Below are 22,768 nucleotides of genomic sequence, written 5' to 3'. Positions count from 1 at the left end.
TCTAAAGATAGAATTGTGCTGTAACTCAATTCTAAAAATAAAATAAAAATAATAAAAAAGACTAACATTTTATTCACTACTTTATCAATTCCTCTCTCCCTCTCTCTCTGGGTTTTTGGGTTTTGGGTTTTTGTCTTTATTTGGGTTTTGTGATATATTATTTTATTGTGTAGAAATATTATTTTAAGTGTTGTATTGTAAAATAAAAATTAGAATATTGAGAATATTGTAAAATAGTATAGTATAATTGATAAAGTAGGTTTTTGAAATAATAAAATATGATGGTATAGAATTTTGGGAGTAAATGCCTTTATTTAGTGCCAGGGAGTCGTAAATCGTAATAGCACAGTTGTTGCCTAAAGAAGTTGGGCAATATGGAAAGAAGTTAGCAGCATGGCGATTTCTTCTGTGTTACGTTCTTCCTTGGAGAATCGGGTCTCGTTAACTTGAGTAAAAATGTCTTCAATCGATGTCAATGCCCAGAACTTTTTGCTGCCTCCCCATCCTTCTCCAGTTGTAGCTCAAGACAAATTATCAGAGACAACAATCAAATTTGCAAATTTCTCTCAAATCCCTCGATGGGTCTCTCTCAAATGCAGTCCTCCTTCGGTGAAAACCCACCAAATCCAACAAGGCCAAGTTGAAAATGTACACTTGATTTCTTTGTCGAAACAAGGGACAAGTTGGGATCTTTGTCTGATGGAAGATTGATTCACGACCGGTTGCGAAGAACAGTGAAGGACCCAATTGGCTTTCTTGAGAATTGTTGATGTCGCGGAAGCCTGAAGAGAAGCACACACGATGCTCTCTTGATGAAACTGAAACTAAACTGTTAGTTTCTGGTAGTAAACCTCGAATCCACGAGGGGTTCCTTGAATCCACAGGGTGATAGATCTGGAATCCACCAGAAAATACAATAGACACAAGTCTGAATTTTTATTGATAATAAACTATGAAAAACGTTTATAAACTTAGGGGCCTATTTAAGGGCTCCTTAAAACTTAACAGACAAGAAAATATAATCTAAAATAACTCCTAATTGATACCTAACCATAACAGGAACCAAATTTGACCTAAAAAGCATTAAATGCACCTAAAAACAAGAAAATAAATCACCTAAACCTAAAACAACGTTTTTTACATAAAAATACCAAAAAATAATAAATTACGATAATTAAATAGTAAATTGTGTCCTACATCAGACCCCTCCACTTGAAACAAACTCGTTCTCGAGTTCATCTTTGAAATCTGGAATCTCCCATGCCAAGAGAACAAATACGTTGAATACTTCATCTTCTTTGTCTTCTTGCCAAACTTGAAAGTCATTGATTGGGCAACTTGAACCTCTTCTCCCTTGATCTTCATGTAATTGACAATATTCACCAAATAAGAGTCAATGATCAAATCAACTCTTTCCACCCCAATAAAATCAATAAACTTTGTTTCGGTGTCTCCCAATAAAATAATAGGAGTTTGAATGTTGCAATCATCTAACTTGATTTCATCAAGATCGTTGACAACTTCCTCTATAATTTCTTCTTTAATGGTCTCTACTATCTCAACCTCAAGATCTTTCTCTATAATGGGGTCTTCATTAATCTTCTCCACAATTTTGATTTCAGGTTCTTCTTCTATAACAAGGCCTTCATTAATTTCCTCATAAATCTCTATATTTTCTTCTTTGACTTTTCCATATTCTTCAAGAATGATATTTTCTTTAACATGTAATTTTTCATTTAACAGTGGAATATTTGGCTCTTCAAAATAATTCAAGTATGAACTTCTTGGCCAATAATAATCTTGTATTGTATACGACAAGATTTCTTCACAATCCAAAGGATAAAATTTGATAGCAAGCATCTTTTTCATCCTTGGCAACGATCGAATTTTGTCTTTACCTTGTCGGATTCTATCATATTGTACTCGTTCCCACCAACATAAGGCATACTTACTAAGTTTATACAAAGCAAGTCCAACTTTTCTCTCATAACAAATATTCTCATAGTCAAATAAATCCTCTAGATCAAGTAACCAATCAAGAAAATCTTCTTTTAAAAAATAACCATTAAAACTTGCAATTCTCTTGTAAGGTCTATATGAAATTTGCTTACTAATAGGTTGCCCGTGAGTTATGTCTCCACTGCAGTTATCCCTATTGGTTCCATTCTTTAACGGCGCCATCCTAGCATAGATATTTGTGAGTGCTTATTGTACGTCATGTAATACTTGCTAAGTTATTCGTCGTTGTTGTGGTGGTGGTTACTGTCTCATCGGTTAGCAATCAGACCAGGGTAAGTCAAGACTCTGATACCAACTAATGTCGCGGAAGCCTGAAGAGAAGCACACACGATGCTCTCTTGATGAAACAGAAACTAAACTGTTAGTTTCTGGTAGTAAACCTCGAATCCACGAGGGGTTCCTTGAATCCACAAAGTGATAGGTTTGGAATCCACCAGAAAATACAATAGACACAAGTCTGAATTTTTATTGATAATAAACTATGAAAAACGTTTACAGACTTAAGGGCCTATTTAAGGGCTCCTTAAAACTTGACGGACAAGAAAATATAATCTAAAATAACTCCTAATTGATACCTAACCATAACAGGAACCAAATTTGACCTAAAAAGCATTAAATGCACCTAAAAACAAGAAAATAAATCACCTAAACCTAAAACAACGTTTTTTACATAAAAATACCAAAAAATAATAAATTACAATAATTAAATAGTAAATTGTGTCCTACATCAATTGTGTTCTCCGAATGTATTGTGATTGTGGGAGTCTTGTGGATGCACAGAACGTGTTTGATGAAATGCTTGAAAGGTTTTTCAAGCAGATACAATTGTATCTGCTTATGCTGAGGAGGGTGTTCTAGACAAAGCTATTGGGTTGTTCTCTGCGTCAAGAATTAAACCAAGCCATTCTATATATATTAGCATGTTAAGGTCCTTGACAGGTTTTTCTCTTTTAGAGCTTGGCAAACAGCTACATTCTCATGTGATAATAAATGGGTTGGCTTCGAATGTTTCGGTTGACACAGCAATTGCCAACATGTATGTTAAGTGTGGGTGGTTAGAGGGTGCTGAACTTGTTTTTAATCAGATGACTGAAAAAAATGCAGTGGTTTGGACTGGGTTGATGGTGGGTTATACTCAAGCTGGGAAGCTAGAAGCTGCTCTTGAATTGTTTACTAAGATGGTGAAGGAAGGTGTTCAAATGGACGAGTTTGTTTTCTCAATAATTCTCAAGGTTAAGCTTGGATTGGATTCTGATGTTTCAGTAGGAACACCTCTTGTGGACTTTTATGTCAAATGTGGGAGTTTTGAATCTGCTCGCCTTGCATTTGAGAGGATAAGTGAACCGAATGATGTTTCATGGAGTTGTGTTATCTCTGGTTATTGCCAAATTGGTGAATTTGAAGAGTCTGTTAAGATTTTTAAATTATTAAAGAGCAAAGGTGTGGTTTTAAATTCCTTCATATATACTAGCATTTTCCAAGCCTGTGCTGCACTTGCAGATTTAAATTTGGGTGCTCAAGTTCATGCTGATGCAATAAAAACAGAGTTAGTTGCCTATCTATATGGAGAGAGTGCTATGATTTCGATGTATTCAAGATGTGGGAGATCAGACTGTGCCTATCAAGTCTTTGAATCGCTAGAAAATCCTGATACTGTGGCCTGGACTGCTATAATTTGCGGTTATGCTTATCATGGAAATGTCATTAAAGCTTTAAGCCTTTTCAATAGAATGCAGGACTGTGGTGTAAGGCCAAATGCAGTTACATTTATAGGAGTTTTAACCGCTTGTAGTCATTCAGGATTGGTCACAGAGGGCAAGAAATACTTGGAATCAATGAGGGCAGAGTATGGTGTGGAGCCAACTGTCGACCATTATGACTGTATGGTCGATATATACTCTCGTGCTGGGCTACTACAGGAGGCACTTGAATTGATAAAGTGTATGGCTTTTGAACCCGATGCAATGAGTTGGAAAAGCTTATTGGGTGGGTGTTGGACCCATTGGAATCTTGAGCTTGGAAAGATTGCAGCAGAAAACCTCCTTCAGCTAGACCCAGATGATACTGCCACCTATATTGTAATGTTTAACTTGTATGCTTCACATGGGAAATGGGAAGAAGCAGCTCATTTTAGATGGATGATGGCTGAAAGGAACTTGAGAAAGGACATTAGTTACAGTTGGATTACTGTCAGGGGTAAAATGCACCGATTTGCAGCAGGTGATAGGCACCATCCACAAACAGAACAGATATACTTAAAATTAGTTCACTTAATCTTCTGATAATGCTGAAAATGCCCTTCTAACTAAAGAGGATGTTTCGTGTGGATCGCCTGAACGAAAAGAACAGCTGCCTGACCATAGTGAGAGACTTGCTATAGCATTTGGGCTCATATCCACATCAAGAAATACCCAGATTATAGTTTTCAAGAACCTCCGGGCGTGCAAAGACTGCCATGATTTTGCAAAGCGAGTGTCCATGGTAACAGGACGTGAAATTGTTGTTAGAGATTCCAATAGATTCCATCACTTCAAGTTAGGCAAGTGTTCTTGCAATGATTATTGGTGATGTGTGTAAATTGAACTAGTTACATTTACTTGACAAATACAAGTTGTACAATTGAATGAATAATATCATTTACCAATTTTGCAATGAAATCCTCACACATTTATAGAATCTATTTATTTTAACTGAAGTTTTGGACACCATTGGACCAGAACCAAGTCATCAATCACATGCTTGTTAATTTTTTTTATAATGCAAAATGGTGGACATCACGTTATGCTCTCGCACCTTTTAATTTTGGAGTTAACCCTTGGTAAGGGGGTGTAGACTGTGCACAACTAAGTAGTACAAATTATTCAATACATCAAGGACATTGTTGCATCCTCTCACATGAATGATTGACTTTACCATAGATTTAATTAGTGGTAAATTACATTTTTTTTTTACCCTAAATTATTATCCAAACTATACTTAATTCCTTGAACTATTGAAATCCACAATTGACCCCTCAATTTTAAAAAGACATTACACTTAACCTTCTACGGTCTGTTTTATTGTTAACTTAGGCGGCAAGGATACTTTGAAATATAGTTATAATTTTAAGAGATCAATTTTGTATTTCAACAGGCATAGCTAGAAATTTTTGTTTGGAGCGCCAACTTATGATACTAAATTTATTAGTTTATACGAACTTTCATAAATATGCACAAACACATACATCTATACACATATAATTTAATATCTTTCATAGTGAATTCTTAAAATTTTTATTTTTAATATAAGTTACCAAATTGTCTACTAAAGTGAGTAAAAAATTTTCAATTAAACTAATAAAGAATTAAAATACATGAATAATCCAAAACTTTAATAGATACAAAAACACATTTTACAATAAAAAAAATGAGTGTGAGTGAAAAAAAAACATTTTCAATAATTACTAAATCAATTAAAAAATTTAAGAGCATTATTTGACTAACTCAAATATTTCAAATTGAATTTCATTTTTATAAACTAATAATTAAAATGTTAAATATTTTTAAAGTTTTGGGAGAGTTCATGGACCCACTCGTACGTGTAGCTCCGAGGAGTTAATATGTAGTCGGACAAGACAGAAAGTGTTGATCTCTGTACTCACTATCAGACTGCTGGCTGGGCTCTAGCGTGGTCTTTCGAAACTCTAGGCAAGTGGTGGGACTTGTTGGTAGAGACTGCTAGGCACCTTTGGATGTGACTGCACGCGTGACAAGTTGGGTCACCAATCAGTACGTATTTCTTGCTCCATTCAGAGGAAGCCTACACTACCCACACCCTTTTTTTTTTCTTTTTTCTTTTTTCTTTTTGGATAAACACTACACAGACCTAAGAGTAAAACTAATAAAAAGTGCATGATGGAATCAATCGAGGCGTGACGCAATACATCACCATAGTTTGGACTAAAGCACTTGCAACAAGTAACAAACATAATACTATATAATATACTATATAGTATTTTTAGTACCATAAAGTAGAAGCAGGTAGTGGAAAGGTAAAGGTTGGGGAGCTCAAATCCAATATCCAAATGCATGAGAATCTTCCTCCACATCAGCGGGTGCAAAATCTTACAAAATGTAAAAGAATTTAGATTTAACACAATTAAAAAAAAAAAAAAAAACCTGGGTGTAAAAATATATATAAATGCACAATTACTACAATAATCGTGCATATATGTACGGTTACTGACTTATTGTAGCACTTGCATTTAATATTTAAGTAATTTTTTTTTCTCTCTTTGTCTCTGTTGCTCTCACTCTCACCTCACTCTTAGTTTTTCTTATTTGATCAACAACAAACCATTGCCGCACGAAGAACTTGACTGATCAACATCAAACCATTGTCCCTGATCAACATCAAACCACAGCCACACGAAGAATGATCAAATCGCTGCCAATCACTCTCACCTCACTCTCCGTTTTTCTCATTTGATCAACATTAAACTGCCGCATGAAGCCTGATCAAATCGTCACCAATCAACTCACTGATTTCTCGTTGTTTGATTAGTTGGTTTTGGGTTGGGAGGGTGATGATTTGGCTTTCGAATTGAGTGGGTTTCCGCTTGAATGGGTTTCTGATCTTGGGTTGGTTTGATCTTGAATGGTTTGCCGATCAGGGTAGTGATGATGATGGTAGTTGGGTCTGAGAGGGAGAGAGAGGCAATGAAGAAAATTTAAAAAAAAAAAATGGTAAAAGAATGAATATTTTTATTAAATAAATGTGTAGAATAGATAAACTGATGTGGATATTTTGTAAAATTGAATGTGTAAAATAGAAAAAGTAGGTTTTTTTTTGTGCAAAATAGATGGAAAATTTGCACCCACTGATGTGGATGCTCTTATGTACACCAAGAGAGTGACCAGATCTGTTCTCCATTTTCTTCTTTTCTTTGGGGGGATGGATGGGAATCCATTATACCGACATTGGTTGAATAATTCATTTTTAATCCAGCTAATTAGGTTAAAGTATTTTATACATAGTTATTAAACTCGGATCACACTAGTTTAACAAGTGAGTCAGTAGTTGAACTGCATAGTCAAATAAAAATTTTAAAAAATAAATTTGAGAAATCATAACATAAATATATAAATTTAAAAAATGCATATATGATATATCTAAATTAAACTCGTCATTTTAATTCAAATTCAAGGTTTCACAAATAATAGAATTAGAAATTCTATAAAAATCTCTAAAACAGCAAAGAACATCACAATTTTTTTTGGTACTTCTTTAGGTTTTCTCTTCCTTAAATTATTATATTATCACACATAAAATAATAAAGAAGTCAAAAAAATCATATGTAATTTTGCAGAACTCACAACCCAATCGGGTTATATAAAACCATCCGAGTTACACAGTTTGCCAAAAAATCGCTAAATTTGACCAATTTTTGTGTAAAAATGATCCAATTAAACACCCAAACTCGTCTACTGGTCTCAGTGTCAAGTTTATTGTCTGACCGATTGAGTCGATCTAGGTTTAGAAACAATAAAAATGATTTTATATGTCCCTTCAAACTGACATGCATCTATAACTTCGGTAAGTTGTAAATTCGTTCAATCAAAGTAACATATAAATTGTTCATTATAAGGGCTATTTTGTCAAGAGTCTTATAACTCATCTAACACCTCTTAACATTTTTAAATAAGAAGTCAAAGTTCAAATTCTATTCTCAAATTAGGAATTATATATATATATATATATATTGCCATCAAAACTCATATCTCATTACTCGAAAACACCTGTTTTTTTGCTTTTCATTTTCACTCATCCATCACTCATTTTGTTGAGTTATGAGTTATGAGAACTGAAAATAAGAACTTGGTCAAACAAGCTTCTTAGGCGTGAGATCCACCAAAAATAAATAATAAGCAATGAAAATAGAGTAATAGATAATGAAAATTGCCTAAAACAAACAGGCTCTTAGAGTACGAATATGCCAATGGAAACAATAAGAAAGGTGTCTACGATATTCGTGGGTCGCTACCAGTTACCTTATTTTCCATATATTGATAAGTAAGATCACATGGATCATGGATCGTGTCACTCTATTTGTATGTATCCAACAATCACTAGCAATAATAGCATTATTTTTTTAGAAGTTGCAATCCCACTTGCCAATCCATTGTGCCCTCTAAAAAGGCTAAAACTCAAAACTGAGAGAAATATGGGCCCATACAAATGGTAATACAATAATGTTATTACCATATATTTTTATACGCGCCACAGTTGTATTATGAATAGTGGAAAAAAAAAAAAAAAAGAGTCATCCATGTGACATTTTGTGACTGTAATAAAAAAAAAAAAGGTCCACTATCAAATCAAGCTCATATGATTGCGTCATGGGATGCTGTATCGAAATCAGGATCCAACTCATGGGATTTTGAGAAATAATTTAATATAGAAACAAAAAGAGAAAAGAAACAAAATTGATGGGTTGAATTGGATTTGGGAAACTGTGGTAATGGTATTTGTTAGTTTCAGTTGGCGCCAAAACAAAACAAAGATGGTGGGTTTCGTGTCCTATGGGAAATTGCAGTGGATAACATCTTATCCACTTCTACTTCTACGGCTACTGATGTCTAATTTCTGTCTCTATAATAGTTTGGAATAATTTGACTCTCAACTAGGGAACTAAAAAAGCGACAGTAACTAACGAACACCAAAACTATTGTCGGCGTCTCTCTATAAATTCACTCACTTTTTTTCAGTTTCCACTCACTCTCAACACTAGCTCTCTTCCCAGTACTATTCTTCAATCCAAATTCTCTTCTGGGTTTCATTTTCTTCTTTGGATTTCAGTGAAAAAGTTCTTGATCTCTGGAAGTTAAGTGCAGAGATTTTTGTTGGTTGCAGCCCCTTGTTTGTTGTGTGTTCGTTTTTTAAGGTAACTGGTTCAATTTGTTTTTTTATTGTGTCGTTCATGGATAAATGTTCTAATTTGGACTTTGTGACTTCTGTTTTGTCATGTGGAAGTTTTGTAGATTTTGCTAAATTCTGTATGTTTAAAATTGTGAGAATATATGGAATGCATTAATTCGTTAATTTTTCTGGAATCAGTTTGTGTGAATATAACATGTGAATCATAGACCCAGAAGCCAATTACTTCGAAGGGGAATCTTGAGGTTCAAATGGCAAAAACCTCAAGTTTACATCTCTCTCTTTTTCTTTTTTTCTTTTTTTAATTTTTAAATACCGACCCAAAACATGAATTTCCTTAAAGCCTGTTAATTGGGTGTACAGCCCAAATATCACAGTTAACAGGGTCATGTATATGACTGCTGGTTTCTTTAGGAGTTCTCTGCATTTGCACTCTACAAGGCAATTCAGCTAGTTGTATTTCTGTTGGTGTAGCACATGAAATATCTCTTCTCATAAAACAAAAGAATGCCCTTTTTCTTTTTTATGATTTTTTGGTTTTTAATCACTTAAATTTGGTTTCTCCTATCAACTAAGTTTCTTCAAGGTATATCTGAACCCATGGAAGTTGGAGAAACAAAATGTTCCTCAGGCTACAGCAAGCCCCCTTGGATATTTAGAGGCAGGCAAGTGTACAATTCTTTTCTTTTCTTTTTTTTTCTTTTCTTTTTTTAATTTTTTTAATTTTTATAAAAAGTACTATTTAAATTCCCATTCTCTGGTTAATATTGTTATACTTCTTTTTTAAACAACATAATTTGCTTAATTATCTTTTTCTCAGTGCCTTATACCAGCTCCATCTTGTCAAAGCAGAAACTGCTCGAGCATGCATCCCAAAAGAGTTCAGATTAGTCGAAGCTTTTGGGTACTTATATTTGCTATCATTGTTGTATTCGTGTATGCATATAACAGGATATTAGTGGGTGCACTGTAATGAATGATGGGATAAATAAACCACCTATTATATTTCTTATGAAAATGCTAAAGCTACTACTAATATTACCACAAAAAGTTTATGGCAATGAATATAATTTTTGTCACATCAATATCATATTAAATAAATTTCTTAATAGTCGTCCTGGTTCATGTTTTGAAAGTGGACGCATTAATTTGTAAGGTTTATGCAATAAAATTTATACTAGGCTACTAGCTATAATGTTACTCTCTTTCTTAACCAAGTATCACTACCTAACATGGAAATGATTGCGAGATTCATTGGTGGTGCTCCACATAATATTCTCCTTAAAGGATAAGGGTGATTTTGGAGTTTATGAATTTCATTTGCATAAAATCAAATTAAAAAGAAAGAATCTGACTTTACACTTTGTAGGTATACTCTTGGTGGCTTCTTTCTTGCCAGTTATGATGACAGTCCAGCTGGAATTTTTGATGAGGTTGTATATTATTGTTGGTTTATGAAATTGATGAATCAATATTTGGTAATTACTTGAAAATTTAGATAATTATAGGAGTGATCCTGTGGCAGGAAATGGTAAACTTTCCAGTATTTTCTTTAGCAAAAAATTGTATGAGAAAGAATCTGACTTTTAAATTAATTCTTTTAGTCACTAACATGTATCAGTGTGCATTCTTACCAGCTCGTGGTGATTGCAGGGCTTGTGTGGAACCCACCAACATCCTGCGCGTATGTTTCTCTATCCAATTCTTTGTTGTTCATAATAAGAAGAGAAAATAGCACTTACAGAAGTGATTGAACTTTTATTAAGCTAGACACACCCAACATCCTAATCTTATGCTTGTCCTAGATTAATAGAATTTCCCTGGACCCCATCTGCGACTGATATGATAAATGGCATTAAAACCAAAGGCTATTCATGAAATACACCATTACTTGGTCTATTACTGAATTAACCTATTGAAAGATTTCCCTAGTCTACCTCAACTCGAATAAGTCCTAATGAAGCTAGGAAAATTGAGTTGGTTTATACAAAATAAGGTGATGTCCACCACTAAATATTGGTTTGTTGAACTTAAAACGTTCTTGTTTGGGTTTAGTCATCTTTGTAACTTGAATGTGTCAGTGACTCTATTAAATTTTACTCCCTCAGTATCACACTGTTTGTCCTTCTACTTTGTGTGCAAACCAAGTCTCCTACTTGTACTAGAAGTCTATTTGTCTAGGGTTTAGTCTACTATATATATACATGTTATGGTTCATTGTAACACATGATTTGTACTACACTCTAATATATTATTGATGTAGGCCATTAGACTAATCCACTTTATACTTCCGCTTCCACATCCAATGGTTTTTTGTCCTTACGGTGTATTTAAGAGCAATCTTTATCTTGCTCAGTATTTCTTCGCTGCATTCATCTTCTTTGACTTTCCACTGCCGACGTTAAAACTTTCTGGTATAGTCATGCCGACGTTAAAATTCGCATCAACACTGCAAGACCATTGTCTTCCTTAAATCACTGTCACAAAGCCAAACTTTATTCAAGGTATCTTCTCAACCTTATCAAATCTCAAGGTTTCATCAAGCTACTATCTTGAGTTTGAGAGGAGGTATTAGTGATATATTAGCCCATTAGCATAGGCTCGAGCCTAATTCTACTTTGTGTGCAAGCCAAGTCTTTTACTTGTACTAGAAGTCTATTAGTCTAGAGTTTAATCTACTATATATACACATGTTATGGTTTATTGTAATACAAGATTTGTACTGCACTCTAATATATTATTGGTGTAGCCCCTTAGGGTTTTCTCCGTGGATTTTCTTCGTGGATGCAGGCCATGAGGCTGAACCACGTAACTTCCGCTTCCGCATCCATACTATCATATTCAACATGATGTATCAATGCTAATATTTAACACAAATAAAACATCTTTTTTTTCTTCTCAGTGGGCCTAAAATATCTGTTTACATATTTTAATCAATTCAGTATTTAAATATGACTCAGAACGGAATTGAAATCAATTCTTGCAGCAAACGTTGGTTGTTTGTAAACTTCAACTTGAATAATTATTTAATGACAGAGTATTCTTATCTCAACGTTGTCTTTTGTTGGCAGATGGGCAGCTAAGGTGCTTGTGAACAGCAATGTGGCTTGCGATCATGGAAGAAAGGTGGGAGTATGCATAATTCCCAGCCTAAATTTAAAATCCTAAAATTTATGATGATTCAAACTTCTTGAGTTTTTGTACAATAATAGTGTACTTTTGAGATCTTTTACATAGATGTGGATTGCTCATACAAGTATAATGATGGAACCATGCAACTTTTAAATGGTAAATGCTTTCAAAAACTTCCATATTTCTTGGAGCAAATAAGAAACAAGTTATGGTCCCTCCAGCTGTGAATTGATGCCTTCCTTCTTTTTCTTCTTTAAATCCTCTCCCTAGTCACCTTATAGGTTAGCACCTCCATGACATTCTCCTTTCCATAATTTGACATCAGAATGTTACATATTAGCATGGTGTTTGACAAAATACCAGTCACATTTCTTTTACTTTCATCCATAAATCTGTGATCTTGCTTTAATCTCCCCTTGCAGGAAGTAGGGCTTCCAAGTCAGGTTGCTAGATTTTCAAAGGTAGGCCTTGAACTGTGTTTTCTTCAGTGTTTCAATACTTGTAATCAATGTCAAAAATTTTCTCTTGTTTAATATTTGAAGGTGAATGTATATATGCTTTTTCCTCTTATGCATGCATATAGTCATTCATAACAAAATGGACATTTGTAGTTTTGCATGTTGTATTGAGTATGATATTTGTTCAAAGCAGAGAATCACAGCAATTACAAGTCCACCCAAGAGTAAAGACATGGGATTTCTAAACATGGTTGGTATGGGTGCTGCTTTCTGTAGTCCGAGGGATCATATGAATGTTCAAGTGACTGAAATCAAGATTCCTGATGCAAAAGATATCTGTAACATCAACCTTACCTCTGTTGGTGAGTTGGTTAAAGTGATTCCATTCAGTACTGCTGGCTGCTATAGTAGTTAAGATTGGTCCTTTATTTTTCAGTATAGTATGGCATTTTTTAGTAGAAGTGTTTCATGAGCCAAACACTTCTTTTTATAATTTTTATACATTTACAACTTGGGGGATTCTGATATTCAAGTTCATTTTCATAGTTTTTTCATCCTCCATACAAGAGGGATCATTCCATACTCCAGATCTGTGTAAAAGAGTCCCCTTGTTCCTTCTCTTTTTGTGCAGTTTTTTTTTTTTTTTTGGGGGGGGGGGGGGAGTGGGAGTGGGGGTGGGGGGAAGAGACTGCCCTACTAGAAAACAAGGGGAGTCTAATTGTAGACCTAATCCACAATTCACAAGATTATAGAGGAGAAAGTATTTACTACTGATTGTAAACATATTCAGGAGTTTTAATCATTGAAAGGGATGCATTCCTTGGCTGTAATTTTCTACATATAAAGGTGTGAACCCAAACTAGCAACAGTGCATCACCAGCTGAATCCATCCTCACTACTGGAGTCAACAATGGAATAATAGATCAAGACCATCCAATGCCACCATTTTAATGATAATCATCTAATGGATTATATGAAATGCAAGCCTTGTGAAAAATCACTGCATATTTTTAAAGACTTTTAATTTCATCACCTGGCATCTCTCCTCTTGAAGTTCAACTACTTTGACCGGAGTTCTGAGATTTATTTAGTGGACTATATTTACATGGATTGCTATGCTTCATGAGGAACTGTTGTATGGGATTCTTAGTTGCTTGCTCATGCTATAATGTTTCTGCATGCTCTGTTGCTTCTTTGGGCCTTGCTTATGTCCAGCTTGTAGGAACACACACTTTGCAACCTTGTTGACATTACAAGTTGTGATTGGAATAATCACGTTCACTTGGCCCTACTACTAACAACACTTTTATTAACACCACCAATCACAACATGCTACATCAGCAGTTGTGAAATTTTGTCTCTAGACTTATTGTGTAACCTTTGCTTAGGAAGCTGGTTATGCCCATGTTAGCAGGTTTATTAGGTGGGAAGAGGTTAACGATTATTATGTTTGGACATATGTCAATCACATTTCTAGGTAATTAACTGACACCTTGCTGCTAGGAAACTATTTTCTTGTCAGCAATGGCCTCTTGCAGAACAAGCTCGCCTATAACTTTGGTTCTTCCTTTTGATGGCTAGATACCTTCTTCTGGTGCTTTTTGTTCTTTAATCTAAAATAAACCGTGTAGAGAAGGAGATATCACATCCCCTGTTTATCTTTGCACTCTTCCTTCACATTATTTTCATACATGTGAATGATTTGTCATCTTTTTTTCTTTCCTGGTTACATTTTCGGTGATGACAGTGCCGACATTAGATTACAAAAAGTGGAAGGGGCCAGCCATCAAAATGTCTCTTCCAAGTTATAGGTAATTGTTTTGCAATGGTTTTTGTTGTATTAGTAATAGTGCCTACTTAGTGACAACTAATGTTTTTGTGGTGTGATATTGCAGTGGCCGTACAGAGTATAATCCCAACCTTCTTAAGTATTCTTGCCAGATTGAGTGCAGGTTTTGTTCCCTTCCTTTTCTTTTGGTCTACAAAATACTTTTTTGTGCTTGTAAATCCTCAATTCTCACTAATCACTATGGTTAAATTTGTTATGGAAAAAAAAAAAAAAGTTAAAAACTTTGGAAGATTCTCATGTCATATATGACACCCACTAAAGCTAATTTATAACTTGTTTTAATTGGATAAATTATATTGATGAGATTTTGACAGGAAATGCTAACATATAATTGTGGTTGCTTCCTGACTGTCATAGGGTGCGAGCAGTGCAGCCGGCAAAAGTATCTGGCCCAACTCTTATACTGAATAACGATAGAGAACGTCCTACAGAACATGGTAGTTGCAATAGTGTAGACTCAACAACTGGGGAACATAGAGATAATGGAGAAAACCTCAGTCTATCTGTGATGTTGTCAAAACCTATATTGGCTTTGGAGTTCAGTTGTTTGAAAATGCAGGTAGAAGCTCCAACTGTGGTTTCCCCGTCTCTAGAAATTCTTAGGAGCATTAAGTATTGCAGAAATTCTTTTTATCACTGTAGAGTTGCACAATAAAATGAAATTAATGAAGTTCATTTCCCTAAATTGTCTCCAGCTGTTAATTTCAAATCCTCTTTGCAAGGTAGGAAATCTGAAAACATCTTCTAGTAATATCAATGAAGATTCTCAACAAGGGAACATCTCAACATTTATGCTGATCTTACATTCTCTTGTATTTCTCATAAATTTTTGAACACGTCAATTATTTAAACCTGTGTTACAAACATATAGCATCAAAAAATGACCAATAAACACTTCTTTTTTCCCTTTTACTTTGAGATCTTTACAAAATTCTTCTACATTCCACGGCATGGACAAACCCTAGGACCCAACAACCAAACAAATGCAGTTTTCACTCTCAGATGATTAGCCTTTTGCAATCAAACATTACTTACAAACTCAATATGTTATCTGATAAAAGAACTGATCAGTTGATCAGAATGCTTCTGGAAGAGGCTGGCCTTCTAAAAATGACTTGAACAGCACAAGTGATCTCCCGGGCTGTGAGAATGGAGCTTCATGGGATGCTCCTCTAACAGTGGCAAATGAAAGAATATTTCCGTAAACTTGAGTCCACCCTCCAACCTGATGGTAAAAGATTATTAAGAATCAATTTAGAACAACATACTTTTTAGTTGTAAGTTGTAACACCTAGTAGTTATTGAGTTTGAGAAATTTTCAATGAGATTCACCTGTTGCCCTTCAAACCAGACTCTGTAAGGCACACTGGTTTTCAGTCCTAATTCCTCTGCTAGTCCGTGAACTAATGTTCGACTTCCAGTCAAAGGGATGACAGAATCTTGATCTCCACTGTAATTTGAAATCCAATATGTCATCAACTACAATAATCTTCAGATAAAAGTCTTGAATTCATTGGTCCAACTAATGTTGGTAACCTAAAAGGCTAAAATCATGAAAGAGACATCAAGTTAAAATGAATTAACCTGTAAACCAAGACTGGGACTCCTNGAGAAATTTTCAATGAGATTCACCTGTTGCCCTTCAAACCAGACTCTGTAAGGCACACTGGTTTTCAGTCCTAATTCCTCTGCTAGTCCGTGAACTAATGTTCGACTTCCAGTCAAAGGGATGACAGAATCTTGATCTCCACTGTAATTTGAAATCCAATATGTCATCAACTACAATAATCTTCAGATAAAAGTCTTGAATTCATTGGTCCAACTAATGTTGGTAACCTAAAAGGCTAAAATCATGAAAGAGACATCAAGTTAAAATGAATTTACCTGTAAACCAAGACTGGGACTCCTGCCTTAATGAGTTTTCCCACGACTGAGATTGTTGGTACTTCCAAGTCAAGCAGCTCATAGTCAAGAATACTGCATGGACAAAGCAGAATTGAAGTTAAAGAACTAAACCAGAGAAACCCAAAGACAGTCCAAGATTTAAAAGTAAAAGAATGAGTAGAACTTCCAAACTTCATTCTTTTTCCACACGTTAAAGTTCTGCATAGGGGCTAATATTCCTTCTTGTTATGTCAAATATATATATATATATATTTTTTTTTTTTTTGTTTACACTAGAATAAAGGCACTTTTTCACACAGTGATGATTTTCTTCCTATAGAACAAGTCCTCCTGAAAACTCAGCAACCATGAAAGCTACACAATAATTTAAAACTACTTTACAGTCTACTTGCATTAATCAATGAATTTATCAATGTACAAATTCAAATTTGAGAACAAGATATTGCTATGCTTAGATAAGCAAAACTTTAGGATCATCAAAATTCTAACTGATAGTCCCCTGTGCTGTTATATTATAATCATACAATAGACTGTCTTACTACTATAAAATTATCACAAGATTCATTTATTTTTATTTCTGTTAGAAGAGAATTACTTGCTGCAAACTACCCATTGATGTACTCCTACAAGACGTGCATGAAGAGCCATTTGTACGTCTTTCCTGTTTAGATAATTGACTGTTTCATCTTCTACACAGACATCTACTGTCTCAGTAACTTCCTGTTAGAAAAAGAAAACCAGAATAGATGAGTTACTTATACTTGGTTAAAAAATAAGGCAATTTTAAAGTGGAATGCAATATGTAGTGGATGGAAAAGCCAATAAATAATTGAATGTACTCACCTGGGGACTTAAGACTTTGGACTGTGAAAAAATAGATGCCACACAGACATCAAGGGTAACATCATATTTGTCCACAAATCTACTGGTTTCTCTACTCACTTGGCTCATCACCCTTGAGCAAACAGGAGAAATAGCGTCTCTGTAATATTCGCTCACATATCGCGAATAGTTACAAACAGATGTGAACATTTTGTATGTCGAGTCTGATATCAGTCCATGAGACCAGAAGTACTCAGCCCTCGAATTAAAGTCTGTGGCAAACTCTAGAACTGGATTACCTAGCTGCAATTAGAGGAAAAACATATTTGTAGATAATAAATTAAAATAAAAAACTAAATGAACAATAATTTCATGGGCAAATTGAAGGCTCAGAAAGTATGTGTGATTTATTTATCTGTTCAAAGAATTATAGCAATAACCAAATTTTGTGGTCAGTTAAAAAATTGATCCGGTTGGCCACATGTTTAAAGAATTATGTTAACCAAAAAAAAAAAAAATCAAATTCTGTATAGGATATGAGTGGGGTTTTTTAAATGAAAAGATTGTGGAACTTGGGAAAAATACTAACAGCAATGCCTTTCAAATTGAACAACTTCTCCTTCTTGTTGAATTGAATCATGAGTTCTGCTAGTTGGGGAACATAATGACCTGGATATAGGTAGGGGGAAAAAAAAGTTAACTTAGTCTCTCTTTTTATCTGTTTCAACTAAAGAATGCCATTGAGGTATAAAATAATACCGGCATAGCTCTCTCCTGTGATGAACATACTTCTGTTCCTATATAGTGGGAATTTCTCAAACCATCTTTGCAAGAACACCAGATTGTCCCTGGCTATAAATGACAAACAAGACGATAAAGTTTCAGAAATCAAAGGTAGCCAGTAAAGTTAACCTTTTGTCTAGAAAAAAACAAAACAGAAACAGTAAGCATTGAACATGGCATAACTGTAAAGTGTTAGAATGCACAGTGCTATACCATTATGAAATATTCTAGCGAACCTTTGAGCAAAAAAGAAATCAAAAAGATTTCCTAAGGAAAATAAAAGACACCTAAAAAAAAAAAAAAAGAAGCAAAAGAAATTTTTCTTTTTTTTTTTTTTTTTTTTTTTTTTTTTTTGGTGTTAAGAGTTTAGAGTTTAGACCAAGAAGAAGTAGGCCAAAAAAAAAAAAAAAAACCATCTACATAGAAAATGTATAGGAGATAACAACAGCGTACAGTTCTGCTCGTAAAGGAGCTTTACAGAATGCTTTATGTTTTTCTAATCAAATAGGAATTGGTGAATGTGACAAACAGTATAATTATGTCTATGAAAATTGGTCACAATTATTATTATTATTATTATTATTATTATTATTTATTTTTGTAGGAAAAGTATGGCAGAATAATGACTTATGAAGGCTCATTAGTCATGTCAGTAGAAAGAAGCAAGGCATACGTTCTTTTTGGTTTTCCCAGAAGAATTTTGGCTTCAGTGATTATAAGCCTTTCACATATCCAAGTACAAATCCAAGTCTTTGTTTTCTTCATCGTTTTATTGAACTTAAAAAGTCTTAAAGCCACCCTGCCCCCAACACTGTGAGTGACTGTATTTACTTTCAAAAAATGAAATAAATTCATTCTGGCCTTTGCTCTTTTTGTTTTGTAAAATAGAGTTTTTTTTTTTTTTTTTTTNAACCTTTGAGCAAAAAAGAAATCAAAAAGATTTCCTAAGGAAAATAAAAGACACCTAAAAAAAAAAAAAAAGTAGCAAAAGAAAAAGGAAAAAAGGAAGTTGACTTGAATCTTTGGTATAGAAATTGTGTTTCTACTTCAATTACAAAATTCTTTTTTGTAAATGGGCTTATCTTTCTTTGCTTGCAAGACTTCTACAAAGAAAAAGAAAAGAAAGAAGATTGAATGAAAGTTTCACAGTAAAAATGGAAGAATCAAATTGATGAATCATGCCTGTGATCCTGTCATTTACAGCCTCATAAGAGGCGGTATCTGTTGCATAAGAGAATCCAACTCCAATTGGTGTCTCCAAATATAACATATTTGCTTCTGCAAAACAATGAGGCATTTATGTCAAAGACAAGAAATAGCACATTACCCAGTAATGTAAACACCAAAACTCAGAAGAAATGTTACTTACCTCTATTCCAGCTATATTGGTTTTTGACCAGCACATCCCCACTAGGCCTAAATGGCCCATTTTCAGAAAATGCTCCTACACCTAAAGAAGAACAACCAGGCCCTGCAAACAAAAAAAGAAATCACAAAGACTCAAAATTTAGGCAATGGTTTAATGTCTCTCTTTGTTACAGAGAAAAGAAGGAAAAGTTTTCATTAGTGAGTGAGTGAGTGAGAAATTTGAGACCTCCATTTAGCCAGAGAACAAGAGGCTTGGAAGCTGGATCCACTTCAGCTTCAGCAAAGTAATAAAACAGAGCTCTCTGGCTTTTGTCATCAACGGTCACATAACCTGAATATTGCTGGAAAGCAACTGGAGGCTGACCAGGTAATTGGTTAATTCTATCGAGAAGAGAAGGAAACGATTCTGCTTCTCTGAGAAAATACAGCTGAAGTAAAGCTACAGTCACTGCAATGGGTTTCCATGGTAGAGAAAGCATGGTTAAAGTTCAACAACAAAGCACCTAGAGAGAGTTTGAGTTCGAGTTCGAGTTTGAGATGAGAGAATAATGAGGGAGGGGCAGCTAAAATGTTACCCACTTGGGGGCATTATATAAACAGATGAGGTCTTGTTTTTTGTAATTATTAGTATATTTTGCATTTAAACTTTTGTCCCTTTGAAAAACAAAAACTTGGAGCTGAAATGAATGTCATGTGAGAGACTAGATCATGATTTATTACTGTTGATTTGGGCCTCCCTCCTGTGTGTGATAATATAATACACTAAGTTTAATGATAAACAAATGAATTCTTTCTAAATAAAATAATAATAATGATGCCACTGTATATGATGGTGTACTAATCAAAATATGACACCTCAACAAGTTGTAAAAAAATATTTTGAAATTTGTTTGGGTAACACAGTTGGTGTGTGACATGGCATGAGTGCTGGGCTATGTGGAGCTTGGTTTGTGTTTGATTCAATTCATAACTCGACTCAACTTGGAAGCATTACAATTTTACATGGAATATTTTATGAAACTTAGTCCATGGAGCGATGCTTGGACCATTTTTTCCCCATTTTGGACCTATTGTTTTTTTTTTTTTTTTTTTTTTTGGCCCTGTAAAATAGAGTTATTGTGAGCAAAATGTTTTCCCTACTTGATTAAATAGGCATCTGGACATTCATATTGTGTATGCAAATATCTGAATATCTAATTAAAATCACCAAGAAATTGATATAACACGAATTAACCTTTCCTTAGATTAATAGTGTCAATCCATTTGCTCCTTCATGCAACACAAAAAGATTTGTAAACAATCAAAAATCAACTAAGATGAAATAACCAAAAAAAAAAAAAAAGGAAAATTTTCCTGACCATACCTTTGTAATTCAAGACCTTTCTTGAGTTTAGAGAAGAATAAAGGGTCAAGGAACAAAATGACCATTGTTATATTTTCATGTTTTTAAGAGGAGGAGGGGGGAACAAAATAAAAGAAGAAGAGAAAAAAAAAGTTAACCAGACAGAAGTGTGGTTAGGGAGAACGGAAAAAGTGAGCATATGAACAAGAATCACTTAGGCTCTAAATTTTGAAATAAATGAAACTTTAAAAAAAAATAAAAAATAAAAAATTAATTCACATACATCACAACTGGAATTTTCAAATTGTTTAGGATTTAAAAATGTCATTTACAAAAATAACCTAAGAACATATGCTGCTCATAAAAGATATTTTAGTGAAGACAATGTTTTTTTTTTTTTTTTTTTGGTTGAGAAACTAGTGAAGGAAACGTAGATAGTAAGATAGATTATTCGAAGCATAGGGAATCAATATCGATGCCTTACTACTAATCATATATTCATATATATAATATATTAAAGTGAAGTTCTCATTCAAAAAATTCAAATTATATTCTAATTACATTTTAATTTTACCCCGAGTGACATTCTTATTGTCTACTAATTTGATCTAAGGTATCTTTAGATTCTAAATAGACTTTAATTTTATGCTAAAATGTCTTTACATGAAGGTTTATGAATCTAAACTTAAAAAACATTAAAAGAGTCAATTAGAAAATTATTATATTTCTATTTAAAACTATGGATGTGTAATATTTTAAAACTATTTAAAGTTCATTTTATTACAAAAATGATTATTAATTCAAATAAAATGAAAATGTGTACAATGTTCTAAAATATTAGTTGGCCATATCTTATTAAAAAAAATATACACACGAAATAAATTTATTGTTTCATGACAATGAAAATTAAGTTAAGAAGTAACAAAATATTTATTTTTTTTCCCCTAAAATTAAACAACTAAGAATAAGCAATTTGCATACTCTACCAAATATTATCTTTACTAGGTATTTTTTAAGAACCAACAAAAATATAAAAATGACCATCACTAATACTCAACTTAGGTAGGAATTTTAATATATAATATATATATATATATAATTATGTTTATTTTTAAATACATTTTTGTGTCAAGTGTATGCATGACGTTACAAGATATTTTATAATTACTAAAGAGAATTAAAACTATTCTTGAAAATTCAACCCAAAAAAAATATATATATATATATATATTTATATATATAATAAGAAAATTGCGCCTATAAATCACATTGGACAAATATCCCACTACTTGTACGCAATAACGCATTATCTAGCAACTTCGGCTGCTTGTTGTAATACTTGGGTGCCTTTCTACCTCTTATGTTCTCAAATGGGTTTATTTGCATGGACAAAGTTTTCCTCTACAAACTAGTTCGGAAAAATCTCCTTCAAATTATTATATAATGATTTAAAAATCTATCCATGTGTATTTATTTAAATTAGTCACATAAATTATCTAAAAAATCATATGAAAAAGTTTCTTCCAAACCAATTTGGAAGCAAAAAATTGTTGCTTTTGTCAATCAGTGAGATGGGTTTGACACATTTGATCTTTTATACTTGTTTTATTTTCCAATAAATTCTTTTTTCAGTCAAAATCAAAAGATTTTCAAGTAGGCACCATCTTAGTGACAAATTTGGTAGGTGGTTAGCAAATGCTGTTCCATGGTAAGCAAATCACATTTATGTGGTAAATATCCGAGAACAATCTTAAAAGTATGTTTTGATTCGTTTGACCTGTCTATTTAGGCCTTTAATTTTGTCTGACTTCTGAAGATTCCTTTTCTCAGACTCAGGCCAACACACTCACGAGTCTCTCTTATCGCTGGCACTGCGCTGGTGTGAATGAGCAATAGCCATTTGGGTCCATAGTCGTCCCTACCAAATGGGCCATGAAACCAGAGAGTATTGCTTCCCAGCCTAGCTAGGAGAAGTGGACTAATGGCAGAAGGCATTTTTGAGAGAAATCTCATCTTTATTCTCCACACTTTATTACCTACCATGATCTTAGTTGCACGTACAAATAATTTTCACAAATTAGTTACCAGACATTCTAAATTGATTGCGTAAATTTGGGGATTAGAGGATCATATGGGAAGCATCTTGAATCTTTGATTGCAGCTATGCTTGTTTAT

General features: G+C 33.7%; 2 protein-coding genes across 2 annotated transcripts; one reads left to right on the top strand and one right to left on the bottom strand.

Annotated features, from left to right (window-relative positions):
* Positions 1 to 456: 456 nt before the first annotated feature.
* Positions 457 to 15,057, top strand: LOC111988739 (pentatricopeptide repeat-containing protein At5g13270, chloroplastic-like). The gene is given in 16 exon segments (XM_024020525.2): positions 457 to 676; positions 679 to 761; positions 2,749 to 2,824; positions 2,827 to 4,239; positions 4,331 to 4,500; positions 8,789 to 8,941; positions 9,511 to 9,599; positions 9,755 to 9,838; positions 10,304 to 10,367; positions 10,572 to 10,618; positions 12,006 to 12,060; positions 12,489 to 12,527; positions 12,718 to 12,886; positions 14,272 to 14,335; positions 14,420 to 14,476; positions 14,731 to 15,057. Coding segments are annotated over 16 exon segments (3,081 nt in total). The 3' UTR covers positions 15,029 to 15,057.
* Positions 15,058 to 15,134: 77 nt separating this feature from the next.
* Positions 15,135 to 19,842, bottom strand: LOC111988749 (serine carboxypeptidase-like 45). Its single transcript, XM_024020534.2, has 10 exons — positions 19,478 to 19,842; positions 19,253 to 19,354; positions 19,066 to 19,161; positions 17,860 to 17,952; positions 17,690 to 17,769; positions 17,122 to 17,403; positions 16,874 to 16,998; positions 16,258 to 16,350; positions 16,006 to 16,123; positions 15,135 to 15,598 (listed from the first exon to the last, which is right to left on the bottom strand). Exons 1-10 carry the CDS (start codon positions 19,728 to 19,730, stop codon positions 15,449 to 15,451), a joined length of 1,392 nt encoding a protein of 463 aa, XP_023876302.1. The 5' UTR covers positions 19,731 to 19,842; the 3' UTR covers positions 15,135 to 15,448.
* Positions 19,843 to 22,768: the final 2,926 nt, after the last annotated feature.

Source organism: Quercus suber, unplaced genomic scaffold, assembly GCF_002906115.3.
Source record: "Quercus suber isolate HL8 unplaced genomic scaffold, Cork oak 2.0 scaffold_272, whole genome shotgun sequence".
NCBI classification, from domain to species: Eukaryota; Viridiplantae; Streptophyta; class Magnoliopsida; order Fagales; family Fagaceae; genus Quercus; species Quercus suber.
Note: the sequence above shows the minus strand (reverse complement) of the source record. Positions and strands in the feature narration are given on the sequence as shown.

Coding starts and splice junctions, on each gene's coding strand:
- LOC111988749 (XM_024020534.2), bottom strand. CDS start 19,730: ATGCTTTCTCTACCATGGAAACCCATTGCAGTGACTGTAGCTTTACTT. Junction 16,351..16,873: donor CAATGGGTAGTTTGCAGCAA/GTAATTCTCTTC, acceptor TTGTCCATGCAG/TATTCTTGACTATGAGCTGC. Junction 16,124..16,257: donor GTCCCAGTCTTGGTTTACAG/GTAAATTCATTT, acceptor TTCAAATTACAG/TGGAGATCAAGATTCTGTCA.